This window comes from Lonchura striata, chromosome 26 (assembly GCF_050655825.1).
Source record: "Lonchura striata isolate lonStrDom1 chromosome 26, ASM5065582v1, whole genome shotgun sequence".
Classification (NCBI taxonomy): Eukaryota; Metazoa; Chordata; class Aves; order Passeriformes; family Estrildidae; genus Lonchura; species Lonchura striata.
This window is the reverse complement of record NC_140728.1, coordinates 1,766,667-1,782,487: the sequence shown is the minus strand read 5'-3', so window position 1 is coordinate 1,782,487 and position 15,821 is coordinate 1,766,667. Positions and strand designations below refer to the sequence as shown.

At 54.9% G+C, this 15,821-nt stretch overlaps 1 protein-coding gene across 4 annotated transcripts in view; it reads right to left on the bottom strand.

Moving 5' to 3' along the window:
- Positions 1-15,821, bottom strand: part of PLXNA2 (plexin A2) — a 141,926-nt gene that overhangs the window by 113,230 nt on the left and 12,875 nt on the right. For 2 of the 4 annotated variants that reach the window (XM_021536033.4, XM_085561080.1), the window contains exons 2-3: positions 8,206-9,508; positions 7,629-7,811 (exon numbers count right to left, since the gene is read on the bottom strand). In XM_021536033.4, coding sequence (XP_021391708.1) covers positions 7,629-7,811; positions 8,206-9,393 — 1,371 coding nt within the window. In that variant the 5' untranslated portion in view covers positions 9,394-9,508. The remainder of the gene's footprint in view (positions 1-7,628; positions 7,812-8,205; positions 9,509-15,821) is intronic. The other 2 variants (XM_021536032.4, XM_085561081.1) reach the window with 1 other exon arrangement.

Genomic DNA, 15,821 nt, shown 5'->3' with positions numbered 1-15,821 from the left:
GCAGCTAACCACAAAACAACCCCTTCCCGTGCTGCACAGGAGGCTGCATGATGTGTACATCCATTTTAAATGCACACCACTTCCATGCACGCGGCTCTGTTGGATGCAGGGCTGTGCAAGGAGAGAGGAGCAGCAGCAGAGGCGCAGGGCAGTGCCAGGGGCTGGCGGGACAATTGCTAATGAAGCCTCTTGCTAATTATTGCAGCCTTGCCCTGCTGCTGCCTGTGACCCCCTTCTGCATCCCTGTCCGAGGAATCACAATCCTGAACCCTGCTCCTCCAGCAGCTCCTGGAGGCTCCCCAGTACGAACTGGGAGTGACTGGGGGCCTCTCCCTCAGCTCAGGAGCAAACCCCAGCTGTGGCTCACCCCCCGGGCACTGCTCAGGGTTTTGCTGGGTTTTTTTGCCCAGATCACAGCCAGGAGAGCTCACGGCCCTTGCCCAGCTCCAGAGAATTCTGGTGCAAGATCCCGCGGGCAGCTGCGCCCCGGAGCAGGCAGGGCTTTCTCTGCCTCCCCTATTTCCAGGCTGGGCTGCCTGCAGAGAGCTCCCCGAAGGAAAGGCAGGGATGGGCAGGAGGGAAGGCAGGGATGGGCAGGAGGAAGGGCAGGAGGGAAGGCAGGGATGGGCAGGAGGAAAGGCAGGGCTGGGCAGGAGGGAAGGCAGGGATGGGCAGGAGGGAAGGCAGGGATGGGCAGGAGGGAAGGCAGGAGGGAAGGCAGGGCTGGGCAGGAGGGAAGGCAGGAGGGAAGGCAGGGCTGGGCAGGAGGGAAGGCAGGGCTGGGCAGGAGGAAAGGCAGGAGGGAAGGCAGGGATGGGCAGGAGGGAAGGCAGGGCTGGGCAGGAGGGAAGGCAGGGCTGGGCAGGAGGGAAGGCAGGGCTGGGCAGGAGGGAAGGCAGGGCTCTGCCCAGCCGAGCAGCTCGGCAGGAATGGGCAGAGGCTCGGAAAAGGCAGGGAGAGGTGTGGAGCATCATAGCGGGACTGATGGAATCGTGCTGGCCGTAAATACCGAGCAGATGCTCTGGCGATGGATCCGCCAGCCCAAACCCCGCAGGGCTCTACAGCCCTGCTTGTTGCTTGCTCACTGTCTGCTCACTGCCTGCTCACTGTCTGCTCACTGCCCTACTCACTGCCTTCTCACTGCCCTACTCACTCCCTCCTCACTCCCTGCTCACTGCCCTACTCACTGCCTTCTCACTGCTCTACTCACTGCCTGCTCACTGCCTGCTCACTGCCCTACTCACTGCCTTCTCACTGTCCTACTCACTCCCTGCTCACTGCCTGCTCACTGCCCTACTCACCCCCTGCTCACTGCCTGCTCACTGCCCTACTCACTGCCTTCTCACTGCCCTACTCACTCCCTGCTCACTGCCTGCTCACTGCCTGCTCACTGCCCTACTCACAGGCCACTCCTGGCCACAAGGAGCCGTAAGGTCCGCCAGGGGATGGAGGGAATGCTAAAGGCAGCATCATCAAACACCCAGGGAAAGCCTCCAGGCATCCCCACCTCAAACCTGCTCCTGCAGGGCACCGCAGCCCCCATGCTCCATAAATCCCAACCTTTTTGCAGCAGCAGCAGCAGCTCAGGGGCTGTGGCAGCGCCTAGGACTCTCCCTGCACATTTGTGGTTTCCACATTTGTTTTTACTGCCTCGAGGAGGCATTTAGAGAAGCAACGTAGCCCGGGCTTCTCACAGTATTTCTTGCCACCAGGGATTTAAGATCTTACAAATGGACCAAAACCTGTGTTATTTTGACCTCTGAGGAGTTTAAAAGCCTGCAGAAAAATATGTTTATAGTAAAGAAAGCATGAACTGCTTGACTCTGACACTGCCCTAACCCCAAACCCAACAACATCCAGAACAGCAACTCCTGCAGCTTCGCACTCCAAGGAAAGCAGGGGCAGGCAGGTAAACTAACAGGAGTTCACCAAAGAATTTGGAATTTTGTGATATTTTTCACCAGAATCACTTGAAGTAGAAACTCATTGTTGAGCTTGATGAAAACGTCGTGAAACGGAGGAGGAATAACTTCTGCCTCACTTGATGCTCATAAGGGAGATAATACCTCTGAGAGAAGGTGTGGGGAGAAAATAGCTCAGAAATTCAAAATGAAAACCTTGTTTGGATGGGGTGCTGAGCAGCCTGGTGTGGCTGAAGCGTCCCTGCTCATACCAGGACTAAATGGCCTGTGAAGGTCCCTTCCAACCCAAGCCATGCCATGATTTCAGAGGCAGGATGGATTCCAGCAAGGATGGATTCCATGGATAAGTTGCTCAGCACTCACAGCCTCCTCTAACCCCACTTGATTTAGAACTGAACCAAACGTAATCGCTGCCCTCCAAAATTTTGAGTTGATTTTTCAAGGTGCCTGAACCTGCATAAAACCCAGAGTCATCCCCATCTCCTGAGCCAAGAAATGAGATTAAAGCAGCCTCCGAGCTCACCTGGCTCCATTTCACATCCCCAGCATTTCCTGAACACCTGCCCCTTCCCTCTCCAGCAGCTATAAAAATATAAAATATAAAAATATCTGCCAACTTCTGGCTTTTTTCTGACGAGACTTGCTCTGGCAGGCGCCGGATACCAGACCCAGGGAAGGGATGCTGGGAGAAGAGAGGACAATTTCATGCCATTAAGAGGTGACAGGGACATTGCTGAGTGCTCAGACCCAATCTAGAGGGACTTGGCAGCTCTGCCCCTTCTGCAGCCTCCAACACCCCCAGTGCTCTCCTCTGGCTCCCAGCACTTCTCCTATTCACTTGCACAAATTCCAATTAATAATAGTCCAACTTCTGGCTATGAAAAATAATAATTGTGGGGGACCATGGAGCATTTTGGGGACCCTTTTCAGTGCAGATGGAAACAAAGGGGAATTACTTTCTGAGGCTGGAAAATCCTTGTTTAGGGAGAAAATAAATCCCAGCTCCTCCAACCACAGCAGCAAGTCCAGTACTGACCAAACACCCCCTTATTTCACATCACTGGGCAAAAATCAGACATTTTTTCTCAGACTTTTCAATTAAACAGCTTCTTCAGGCAAACAAGAACCATCTGCCCTCTCACACCTCTGCTGGAACGCGGGTTCGAGGGTGATGGATTGATCATGGAGCCAGCAGAGCCCCTGACCTCCCAACCTACAGCTAAAACCAGACAAATCCTTTGGAAGGCGCCTGCAAATGGATGATTTTCATCTGCTCAATAACAGCCTGGTGTCCTTTTGGCTCCTGCACAGGCTGATGCAACCGAGTTTCTCCCGAGGTGTCGCGGGATACGCGTGCGGGGGCGATAATGAAGGATAAATCACCGGGATGAGATAAGCACCCAGAAAATGAAGTCATCTAAGGACAGGTTCGGACATATATATTTCATTGTGAAAGACCTCCTTTATTCCCACTAATGGAACAAATCAAATCAGCCAAGCTGAATAAAACTCTCACGTCCCAAGACGTAACAAGGCACTTAAAAGTTCTCCGCTCCTCTGGCAGCGCAGTCCAACCACTCGTGGCTGTGCCTTGGAACAGTGGAGGAGCAAGGACAGAATCTGGGAATTCTGCAGGTGGCAGGAGTGTGTTCCCATCACGAAGAGAGGGCCAGCACGGTGCATTTCTCCGTGGCACTCCTGCAGGCTGACCCTGAGCAGCTCTCTGGAGTGACCTCACAGCCCAGGAGGGATTTGAGGCACATCCAGCACCCTTGGGACAATGTCACAGGTGGCCAGGACAACGTGTGACACCCCTTTTCCAGGAGATCTGGGGGTGATTTCATTCACACACTTTATCCTTCACCTCAGGGCACCTGAAATAACCACACCCGGGCCCTTGCCTGCAGCACTGCAACACCTCCAGGCACACAAATTAAAACCTTTTCACCACTGAGCGACTCAGCGCTGGCTGAAACCCAGGCACAACGTCACTGTTCCAGCTTTTCCCTCGCCTCTACCACCCAGGAGCATTCCCAGCTCGTGGGGAGGCAGGCAAGGCTGCAGGAACTGCATTTTTCCTACAGCCAGCATAAACAACATGATGGAAAAATAATACCTAGATGTCGGCTGGCAGACAGAGCGCAGACATTTATTTATTCTTGATCACAAACAATGTCCTGCATTGACAAGCTGAATGAAGGGCACTTCACTGATTTATTAGACCTAATAAGAAACAGACCTCTCGGGATGAAATACAAGATTGATTTTTCGTGGTGAGCCTCGCTGCCATGCCAGCACTGAGCTCGGCTGATGAGATGGAAGCAGGGACACGGGGCTGACCCGGCTCTGCTGGGGCAGGGCAGCAGATGGGAGGATTGGCACGGGCAAGGGGAGGTGGAGTGGAAACCCAGCAGTAACAGCCCTGCAATCTCCTCTTTTCCCCCTGCAATCCTCCTCTCTCCCACCCAGGCTGTGGATCCCAAGGGCAGCAAACCACTGGGAAGTTCAAGGGCAGCTCTGGTGGAATTCCTGGGAAACCTCTGAGCCAGAGCCTTGCAGAAACCTCCTCTGCCTTCCAGAGGAGCCCCTCTAAGCACAGCCAGTGCAATTTCCACGTCAGGCTCAGCACCTCCCGGGCACTCTACATTAGCTGAGTTCCGTGGATGCCGTTTTCCATCAGGAAAAAGCCAACTAGCACAGCAGTGCTTAGCTTGAGGCCCTATTAATAGCAGTTCTAATTATATGGCTGCAAATTTAATTCATGGCAATGATTAGTGTCAAAATCAAAGGCATCACACATCAATATTGATAGAATTGTATGGAGCCCATAAACAGAACAAGCAAGCTGACACATCTCCCCCCAGCACTTAGCTGCTGTTAACTGTTGCATTAATGTCCCTTCTCATTTTGCTTGATGGAAATGGTTTTATTGGAGGAATCCCCGATTCTGAATGGTTGTGTCTCCAACATGGGCCCCTTTCCCCTCCTTCCCACAGCCAGGAGGCCGAGGTGCTTTGGAAGGAGAGCGGGAGGGAGAATTCCATCCCACTAGCCGTGCTCGAGCCAAAGGGCCGCAGCACCAGCGGCGTTTGCTTCTCACCCACCCTGAGACAAGTCCTGGGGAGCAGAACCAGCAGGAGCTGGGATGTGGCAGGAGCAGTGAGGTGAAGAGCTCAGGGCACAGGACAGCGGAGACACAACCCAGTGTTTCCAGTGGGGAATCCTCGCTGGGGGAGCACAGGCAAATCTGAAAGGTTTCGGAGCCATCTCCCTGACTTTCCTCCAGATACACAAAAATGCCTTCCCTGAAAGCCCAGACGGAGCCAGCAGCTTGTTTCCAGAGGAAATCAACAGCTGTGGGCGAGGGAAGAGGTGTGACAAAGCTTGCAGACATTAATTGTGTGGGTAGATCTGAGCCGGAGGAGGACACGGAGGAGATCAGGTGGAAAAGGCGTCTGCACAAATCCCTGGCACTTACAGAGGTGCTGAACGTTCCCACCATCGTTTCACAGATGGGGAAGGAGAGATAAGGAGAGAGTCCTGAGCATCCTGAGCACTCGCTGACTTCCAGACACGTCTGGTTGTCTTGGAACAGGCGCGAAATCCAGAGACAACCTGTTAACTTCCCCTGGGTCTCGCCTCCTCTGCAGCCAGAGCCCCTCGGCTCGGCGCAGAGCTGCTTCCTACGCCTCACCTGGGCTCCCTCAGGCCATGGAAAAGATAATCCCACGTGTCAAATGAGGGGAAATCTGCTAAAGGTGTAGACAGAGCTGGGAGAGGGAGAACAGCAACATCCTCAGCCCCACACAGGGGAGGACGGGACCAGGATTGTTCCAGTTAATTACAGGGGGTACGGATCCCATCAGCTGCAGGCAGCTCTGCTGTTAAATCAGGGCAGGTGCCATGAAAACCTGGCTGCAGTGAATGTCTGGGATGAATTTACTTCAGAAATGGGCCAGTTGTCATCCAGCAGATGAAGGATTGCAGGTGAAGGATTGCACAGCCCTCCCTCTGGACAGCGGAGCATGGATAGATTAACTTTGCATCAGAAAGCGTCCAGTGTGGGCTGGCACCAGGAATTAAACCCTGCTGGAGAGACTGCTGCTCCTGTAATCCTTCATCATTCATGGAACAAGCCCGAAAATGCCTCGTGTGCAGGCACAGGCTCGTGGCTGAAGGAGGAGCCTCCCCTGTCCCCAAACCCTGCACAGAGCGAGCACCAGGCTGCATCCCTGCTGCATCCCAGGCTGCATCCCAGGCTGCATCCCTGGCTGAATCTCCAGCTGCATCCCTGGCTGCATCCCTGGCTGCATCCCTGCTGCATCCCAGGCTGCATCCCTGCTGCATCCCAGGCTGCATCCCAGGCTGCATCCCAGCTGCATCCCACGCTCCAGGCTTGGCACAAGCGTTTGGGATGTGCTGAGGGCTCCTCTTCCTTCCATTTAGCTAAAAACCCTCGTCTCTCCCCGGTGCCAGGCACGGAAGCAGGGAAGTGGAGGGCTCTGCTTCACAAGCTCCCTCTCCCCCACGTTCAAAATTGCCCCACTGACACTCGAGAGGCACCAGGGAGGCACCTAATTTACTACTACTCAGCACTTGTAAAGTGCTGAATGAATATTAATGAACTGATGTAATTAAAATGATGCCGACATTCAAGTGTAGTATCTGCCTGTCCTTGTATCTTCCTGGATAGATGAGGAAGAAATTCCCTGCTGCTTAAGGACTCAAAAAATTAACAGCCTGCTGTTGATTACATTTGTTAACTCTTTCCCTGGCAGGAAGGTGCAGGGGCTGCATTTAACAGGTTCACCTAGTGCTGTCATTTAGAGCTGAGGTTAATTGGAAGGGTCTCAGCTTGCCAGAGCAGCAGCTCCAAGGCTGCTTTTGCTGGAGCTGGATCAGACCCACTGCTGAGCTGGCTTCCACCTGCAGCTCCAGCTCCAAAGGCCAACAAAGGCTCTCACACACCTCTGTTTATTTTAAATACTTATTTTAAATACAGAAGTCCTCAGAGAGTTCCCTTCCAACTCAGAAAATTCTGTGATTTTGTGACTCAGAAGTGGGGAAATCCCAGCTGGGCTTCAAAGGCCTAAAAGTCACTCAAGATCATGTTGGACAGGGCTTGAAGCAACCTGGGCTAGTGGAAGTGTCCTTGCCCACATCCCTTCCAACCCAGAAACGTGCTGTGGCTCCCACCGACAGAGGACAAGGAATGTTCCAGGGCTGATCGGTCACCCAGCAGGAGGGAAGAGGCACAGGGAGGCAGCAGAACTCTGCCCTGAGGCTTGGTTCCAAAAGCAGCCACATGAACCCGTTTCTGTCTCTCCACGACCAAAATCCTGCCAGCACCAGCAGCTCCAAAGGTTTTTTTACTCCGTCTCCTGCAGCAGTTGCAGAAGGATTGCCGGGAACCAAAACTATTGCAAGACTTCCATCTGACCTCCTTTGGTTCCTTCCCCAGGACCGTCCTCCAGCAGCTTCAACTTCCCCTTTCCCAAAACCTGGCACTCCAAAACAAAACACCGAGGGCTGCACTCTGCCTCTCCAACACCAGCTGGGACCCAAACCCTGCGATTTCCACTCCTGCTCCGCTCCCAGATTCCCGCTGGGAAACGCCCGTAAGGCGCGGCAGCCGCGAGGCGCTCGGAGCATCCCGAGAGAGACAAGCGCAGCTCCCGGCTCTCCACAGCCACGCACAGGCCTTACCTTCTTCAGCCTGCCCGTCTTGGTGCCCACGAAGACCACGCTGTAGCCGTTGTAGACGTAGGAAGCCACGGAGGTCATGCGGTCGCGGCTGGAGGTGAAGAGCGGCACGCCGTCCACGGGCACCGAGCCGCCCAGGGGCTGGTTGATGTCCAGCCCGCAGAAGTTGTCATCGATGGGGACTGGCTGGAAAGACAAGGTTTTGGGGCAGCTGTGAGTGAAGCAGAGCCCAGGGCGGCCCCACGCACTCGAGGTGGTGTGGAGGTGAGGGCCACCAACGTGTTACCCCTGCCAGCTCCAGCCACCTTCCCCAGGGCTCCTGCAGCTTCCAGAGCCCCGGGTTGGGAGTTCCCAAGACTCCCAGGAAGCTGCACACCTTTATTCTGACTTAACACCATCCCTTCCCTCATTGTCATCTCACTGCAGGATGAGAGGATGGATTAAAGGCAAAGAGTGCTCTGAATTTAGGGAAACTGAGGCACAGACGGACTGATCCTACTCTGCAAACTTGCTTCCATCGGGGCAGGGATTGAACCCGGCTCTCGAGGGCTCCCACAGCCAGCAGCCAGCGCATCCTTACCGCTTTGGTGCACTGCACATCCTTCCCCAGCAGCCAGTTGAGCTCCAGGTTGCCCTCACCCTGGTAGCAGGACCGCAGGCGCTCCTTGATGTGGGCGTTGACGGTGCGGATGGGGAAGGCGCAGAGCGCGGAGTCGTCGGGGGGGTGGTGGTACTGCTTCTGCCCCTTGGAGAAGATGGCAAAGAGCACGTCCTCCTGCGCCGTGATGTTGAGGGCCCTGGCCAGCACCTCCCCCGGCTTGGACAGGTAGGCAGCCTGCAGCAGCCGGTACTCCGTGTCGCCCCTGACGCAGCCGAAGGGCAGGGACACGTACGAGTGGAACTTGGGGTCGTCCTTGCACAGGCGGACGATGCGGGAGGTGTAGAAGAGGTCGCTGGCGGAGTTGATGGAGACGCCCTCGGGGGTCTCCGGCTGCACCGTCAGGAAATAGACGAAGTTGCCGCTGGCGAAGCCGTAGATGTAAAAGATGTCGAAGTGCGAAACCAGGGCCAGCGTGTCCGAGGGGATTTTGATGAGGGACGAAACAAAGTCGCTGTGGAGCTCGTAATCCAGCATGGCCGAGGACTCCGGGTCGCGGGGCAGCTTGCGGCTGGAGAGGGTGGGGAAGTAATCCTGCTTGCCGTCCACCGCCGTGCCGATGAACAGCTTCCCGTCCTCGCCCTCGGAGCGCACGATCACCCCGTACATGGTGCCTGTCTTGTTGACGCTGGAGAGGTAATGCTCCTTCTTGTGCGAGGGCTCCACCAGGATGAAGAGGTCGTCGAGGCGCAGCAGCTTGCAGACGCCCTGGTAGAGGCTGCCGCAGGCCAGCAGCCGGTTCTCGGAGTAGTCGATGATGAGCAGCTTGTTGACGTTGTTGGTGAGCGTGAGGACCTCGCCGCAGGGCTGCACGATGAGGGGCGGGTAGCAGGATTTGTTGTCCTCCTCGGGACCGGTTTTGTGAGCCACCAGGATGGTCAGGTTGCCCGAAAGCTTGTACACCCTGTTGATGGCCCCCACGTAGACAGCCCCGGTGCCCCGGTGCACCGCCAGGTGGTTGAACGTCCAGTCCCGGTGCTCCGAGTGGAAAGTGTTGAACAAGGCATTGCTGGACACGTTCCGGGAGAGCGAGGCCAGGAAGAGGCAGAGCAGAGCCACTGACCAGCCATCAGAGTTCTGTCCCCGAGGCCAGTTCCTCCTCTGATCCATCCTGGGAAAGGCAAACTCCGTGTCCCCCGCGCGTGTCCTGAGCCCCGGCAATGTCCCTCACATGGTTCTGTGGAGAGAAGAACCACCCGGAGCGAAGGATTAGATCCCGTGTGCCCTGCAGATAAAATTCAAAGGAGGCTTTCTAATTACACAGTCCTTGAGATAAAGGGAGGATGTCTCTAAGCACACTGAGAATTGAGCAAGTCCACAGCTGAGTGGAGAACAGTTCAGGCTTGATGTTTTGCCACTTGTTTCAGCCCCTGCATCTTGATTTGTGGTGGGGTTTGGCTGTTTAGAACATGCTCTGCTCAGACAGGGAGGGGAGAATCAGCTCCAGCCCAAGACAAAGCCTGCGGCTCACAGCCCCAGCCATCCATCTGCAATCTTGGCTGAGAGGATGTCTCCTGCAGGGTGTGTTGCTGGGAGCAGCAGAGGAAATTAGAGCTGTTCTTTACCTTAAAACCCTCTCTGATTTAATTTGGGAACCTGAGGAAGAAGCCTCATGCAGGCAAGTTCATGGAGCACGAACACACTGAAGGTGGTGACATCTCCCCTCAGACCCTCCTCAGAGCCAGAAGTGCCTCTCCAGCAGGTGCTTTTCAGGCAGGAACTCCTTCACGAGGTACTTTCCTGCCAAAAAAGCAGCTGCCACCAAGGTGGGAGCACATGGTTAGATCCACCACCAAACCCTGCCCGCAGCAGGGAGACACCAGCCTAGAGCAGCTTGCTTGACCTGACCACGGAGGTGTCTGAGTGCAAGAAAACCACCACAAAGTTCTCCTTCATCCCAAATTATGCATTCCTTACGTACTCCGGGCTGGGCAGGCAAAGGAACCACTTCAGAGACATCGTCCCTCACCTGGGGGTCCCGCCAGCCCTGGGGAGAGGCTGAGGATGAGGCACCACTCTGCGGCCATCGCGTCCCAGCGGGGCCAGGCCAGCCCCACACACCCCATGGGAGCCCCTGCTGCTGCTCCAGCTTTGGGTTATTTCCATTTACAGCGATTCCCAGCTCTGCAAAGCTGCTCTGAGCTCCGCGTGTCACCACAGCCTCTCTCGAGGCTTGTCCCCGAGAGGTGACAAAGGAGCTCTGTCCCTGCGCCGTGCCACTGACGGGAGACACGACAGGAGAGGCAGGCGTCGTGGCTTTCTCATTCTGCTCAGGGAGACATTTCCCAGCTGCTTCCCCCTCGCCGCCAGGCTCGGCATTCCCACCTCGGCTGCAGCAGCTTGTCCGTGCTGGGGAGGACACGGAGCCTGCCACCCTCTCGGTGTCACTGGGACCCTGCCACCCTCTCAGTGTCACTGGGACCCTGCCACCCTCTGGGTGTCACACGGAGCCTGCCACCCCCTGGGTGTCACACTGACCCTGCCACCCCCTGGGTGTCACAGGGACCCTGCCACCCTCTGGGTGTCACAGGGACCCTGCCACCCCCTGGGTGTCACAGGGACCCTTGGCTGTCCCCCCCTGCCAGGGGCTCAGAGACCTTGGCACCAAGTCACAAACTCCTGTGGCTTTGATTTTAACCTGTGGAAAAAGCTGCCAACTCTGTGTGAGGAATTACAAGCCACAAGGGTTTGAGTTGTGTGGTAGTTGAATTAACACAAGGTGAAAAAGTAGAATTTTGGGGTTTTTAGAATGGGGTTCAGGGGGTACAAGATGCAGGGATTTGGGCGTGTCCTGACCTTCTTCTCCTTCTTCTTACCCTCCATGTCTTGCTGTGATGGTGACACTTTTCTGTTGGTTTAAGGTAGAGACACACTGTCTAATATAAATGATAGATATTGGCACATTATTGTAAACATACTATACGTAATTTATGCTATAAAATGTAAATGCTTCCCAAGGTGACACGTAGAATGCCATGGCCTCCTTGCTAGGCAGAGCGCAGGTCAGAGAAAGAACGTTCTAGATAAGGGAAAATAAACATCCTTGAGAAGCTGATCCTGCACATCCAGACTCCTCCTTTGGCTGCAGGGCTGGGAAATGAGGATTTTCACACTCTGGGGGTCCCCCAGCCCCGCAGACCCTGAGACAAGGGGAGCCCCGAGAGGGAGAGATCCCACAGGGAGCAGTGAGAGCCTGCACACACAACTTCCCTGCTCAGCGGCTTCCAGCTCCTAAAAACTTGTTCCATGGCAAAGCAAGACAAGGAGAGGGCAGGCTAGAAATGAATCCGTTTGAGTGACTGAACATGACACGATCTGGATGGGTGGGACCACAGCAGTTTGAGGTCTTTTTCAGCAACGTTTCCATCCCAAGCAGCCAGCCTGGCTGCTCACGAACAGCCAGCGGCGAGAGGCATCACCCAGCAAGGAGAATCTGCCCTTCAAACATGATCTGAACATGCCAGACTGGCCATGAGCTGCCGTCCCCGGGTCTGTGTCCTGTCCCCGGGCTGGGGACAGCCTGGGGCTGCAGGGTTGGGCAGAGCTCAGCAGTGCAGACACCGAGCAGCCAGAGGAACCCGAGGAACCCGCTCCCTGTGAGGCTTAGCTGGGATTCTGGGGAGGAATCCTTGGCTCCAAGAGCAGGGAGAGGCTGGCAGAGGTTGCCAGCTGTGGCTGCCACATCCCTGAAGTTCCAAGGCCAGGTTTGGAGCAACCTGGGATGGTGGAAGGAGTCCCTGCCCATGGCAGGGGGTGGCACTGGATGAGCTTTAAGATCCCTTCCAACCCAAACCATCCCTGTGGAGGAGGCCAAACACCTGGGGAGTTAAACACCAGCAGAATGGGTGATTTTAACTCTGATCCTTAATACCATTTGATCATTAATTTTCTCTCTCTTTCTTTCTTTTTTTTTTTTTTTTTTTTTCCTGAAGAGTGTTTTAAAATACAGCCTCAGAAGCAATCTGCAGCTATTAGTAACGCAAGGTGAAAGAGAGAGTAAATTCAGGGACACAATATAAACCCAAGCAGCTGAAAGGCCTCAATTAGGCTGAAAGGAGTTATCTGGTATTTAAATAATTATTAGATTGAAGGAATAATCACAGGTCTGAGCCGATTTTTTCCCCCACTGTCATCCTAATGGAGACTATAATATTATTATTCAAATGCCCATGATTCTCATTGAGGGGGAAAGAAAAAAGGGCTCATTTAATCTCCATGTGACAGGGCTTCAGGAGGCACCATTAGTCATTTCTCTCATTTCAGCTGTCACTCACTCATGGGCACCACAGTTTGTCATTAGCGGCATTTTGTGCAGACCCAAAAAAAAAAAAAAAACCAACAAAACAAAACAAAACAAAAAAACACCAAGAAAAAAAAAAAAGGAAAATTAAAGCCAAAACAACAAGAGAATCTCCTGTGGCAAATGACGGCTCAAAGGCACAGTTCTGATGTCACCAGTGTGGCAGCTGTGTTTGCCTGGTGGTGGCCGGGCCTTTTCTCTGCTGAGCAGTGATTTACCCTCAGCACTGCCCCTGCCCCCTCAGCTCCTCTTTCCTGGGGTATTTCACCCCTCTGGATGTTCCCGGCACCCCCAGGACACAGCAAAGCTCCCCAGTGCCTCAGTGACCCCACATCCCCACCCATCCCCTCACCCCCACGCTCCCAGCCCCACAGGCTTTTCCCTGCCTGTCCTTTTTCTGTCCCTGTGCCTCCCCCTGCCCAGAGGCCACCAGGGTCCCCAGGCGCCCGCAGGGGGAGCAGATTGGGCCATAAATCCCACTCTGGCTTTGTGGGGGCTGAACAGACCCTCGTGAGGAATGGCAGGGCCAGGAGGGGCAGAGGGGCTGGGATTGCTCTGGAAGGAACCTGGGGCTGGGTTCTGCCCTTTTTGCTGTTCAGAGCCCCATAAGATTCATGGCCGGGAGTGGGGACAGCAGCACTGCCCTCCCTGTGGGCCACCAGGCTGTCACAGCCCCCCAGAACTGCCCAAAATGTCACCAGGCTGTCACAGCCCCCCCAGCACTGCCCTCCCTGTGGGCCACCAGGCTGTCACAGCCCCCCAGCACTGCCCAAAATGTCACCAGGCTGTCACAGCCCCCCAGCACTGCCCAAAATGTCACCAGGCTGTCATAGCCCCCCCCAGCACTGCCCAAAGGGTCACCAGGCTGTCACAGCCCCCCAGCACTGCCCAAAGGGTCACCAGGAGGACAGGCTGCAGGTGATGACCCCAAAGGCAGAACCATCCCTCTGGAAGAACCTCAGCCTTGCAGCAGCCTGAGCTTTTCCCCTCCCGCTGGCTCCATTTGGGATCTGGGAATGAGGGAAAAGCCCCGGGTTTGGCCATTTTGGGAGCACAGCTGCTGGAGCCTCGCCCCTCAGCAGCACAGTGGGAATTTTCCTGTGGAACCTTCCCCAGCACTGGAGCTGCTGCAGTGGTTGATCCCCTTGAAGGATGACATTCAGCATACATTTGTCAGCTATGAAGGAAGACCTCACAGTAATTAATAGGGTTTGGATTTAATTAGACAAAAAGCCACACCACCCACAAGCCTGAGCCCAGGGCAGTTACTCGGTGTGGAGAGCTGGAATTCTGTTACTTGATGTGGAGAATTGGAATTCTGTTACTTGATGTGGAGAACTGGAATTCTGTAACCCAGAGGCATGAGGATGGCTGCCACCACCTCTCCTTGGCCTTTTTTATTTGATATTTTCACTCCAACAACAATAAGAACAAGCTGTAAATCACCAGTGAGGAACCTGGAGCCAGCTCCAAGGTTTCTCCAGAGGTTTCCCAACAGGGATGACAAATAACAAGCTTTTCCTAAGACACAGCCTGAACCCTTTGGGTTTTGGAGCAAAATCCACCTTTCTGACAGCCCTGGGCTGCCTGTCCCTGCTCTGTGCTGGCAGCCAGGGCGGGACCCGTGCCAGGACCCGTGCCAGGACCTGTGCCAGGAGCCGTGCCAGGACCCGTGCCAGGACCCGTGCCAGGAGCTGTGCCAGGGGCTGTGCCAAGACCTGTGCCAGGGGCTCTATCCCCCTTCCCGGAGCTGCTCGTTCCCAGGGCTGGCATTCCACAGCCTCGGCAGCGTTCTGAGAAAGAGTTAAGAGGGCAAAGCACAGCATTGTGATTATTGCTTCCTCCAGGCCTGGGACAAGGAAGAGGAGGGGAAGAACAGAGCCCAGCCACGAAAAGGCATTTCCCTGATAACAAACAACATCACAGGAATTCTGCACAAAATTTGTCCAGAGCCCAGCTGTTTGTTTATCCAGCACACACTGTGCAAAGCTCTGCCCTCCACCTCCCTCCTGTGCACACACATCCCGACAGGTCCAGAGGAGCAGGAGCCCCAGGAGGTGCCAGCTTTGGAGCTGCAGTTTTTGGGAGGACACGGCACTTCAGGTGCCACCCCTGGCGCTGTCCCACGTTTGTCACAGGCCAGGACAAGCCGTGCTCCTCTGTCCCCATCCCCGGGGAGATCCAAAGCAGCAGCACAGCTGTGGCTGCCCCCCAGCTGTGCCTCACAGCTGGAGACATTTAACCCAGCACCCCCACGGGAAGGTCCCTAAGCCACCCTGGCACAGGAATGGGACACCTTGAAATGCGGATGAAAAATTAAACTTTATAATTAATTAAGTTAAAATTAATTATCTTTTAGTGTGGAAATTTGCATTCTTTTTCCGTAGCTGGGGTAGTTTGGCTAGGGCTGCAGTTAGCAGAGTAAACAGCACATTTAGCAAGCTCAAAGTGGCACATTTCACCTCAATCCAAATGGATTTCTACCCTGTTAAATTTTCACTCTGTCTCAACCTCCTCGGCCAGCTGTGCAATGGCTCAGAGATGAGCTGGCTGGGGAGGGGAGCGGGCAGGGGGGTCCCACTGCCCGGGCAGTGCCCGGGGACAGCTCGGGGCTGGGCACAGCCTGAGAGCAGACAGACCCTGCCTCTCCGGGCTGCCTCTGAGTCTGACACCATGGGGAAATTCAACACTTGAGAAGCTTCAAAGCTGCTTCGGCCAAGTTTTTGGGAGGCTGGGGCTCCGCCAAACCTGTGTAAACAGGTCAGTGGCTGTGGGTGATGTTGAAAGAGCTGGAGTTGGACGGAGAGCTGCGAGTGCCTGGCAGCCTCCTGCTCAGGGCCCAGCTGCTGCAGCCATCACTGCTGTGCTGTTCCTCTAAAGAGTCCTCAAGGAGCCCCGAAACACAATCCACAACCCCTGCAGGCAATCTGGGTCAGCTTTACGTGCCTCAGAAAGTGCTTTTTCTCGTTTCCTACCTGAGCCCTGATGGACTGAGCTTTATCCACCTCCCCACCTGAGCATTGCTTGATTATTCATGGGCTTTATTCCCAACAAAATGGAATTTAATGGCTGCTGACCTCAGGTGCAAGCAGATTAAACGATGAAATGATTTGCCCAAGGCTAAGCAAAAGGTCCCAGTGGCAAGGCAGGGAGTTTTATCTCCTGAGCCTCAGCCCAGCCCCGTGTCCCCAGGTGACGTCCAGCTGCAGTTTATTGCAGGAGAATATTGCAGAACAGC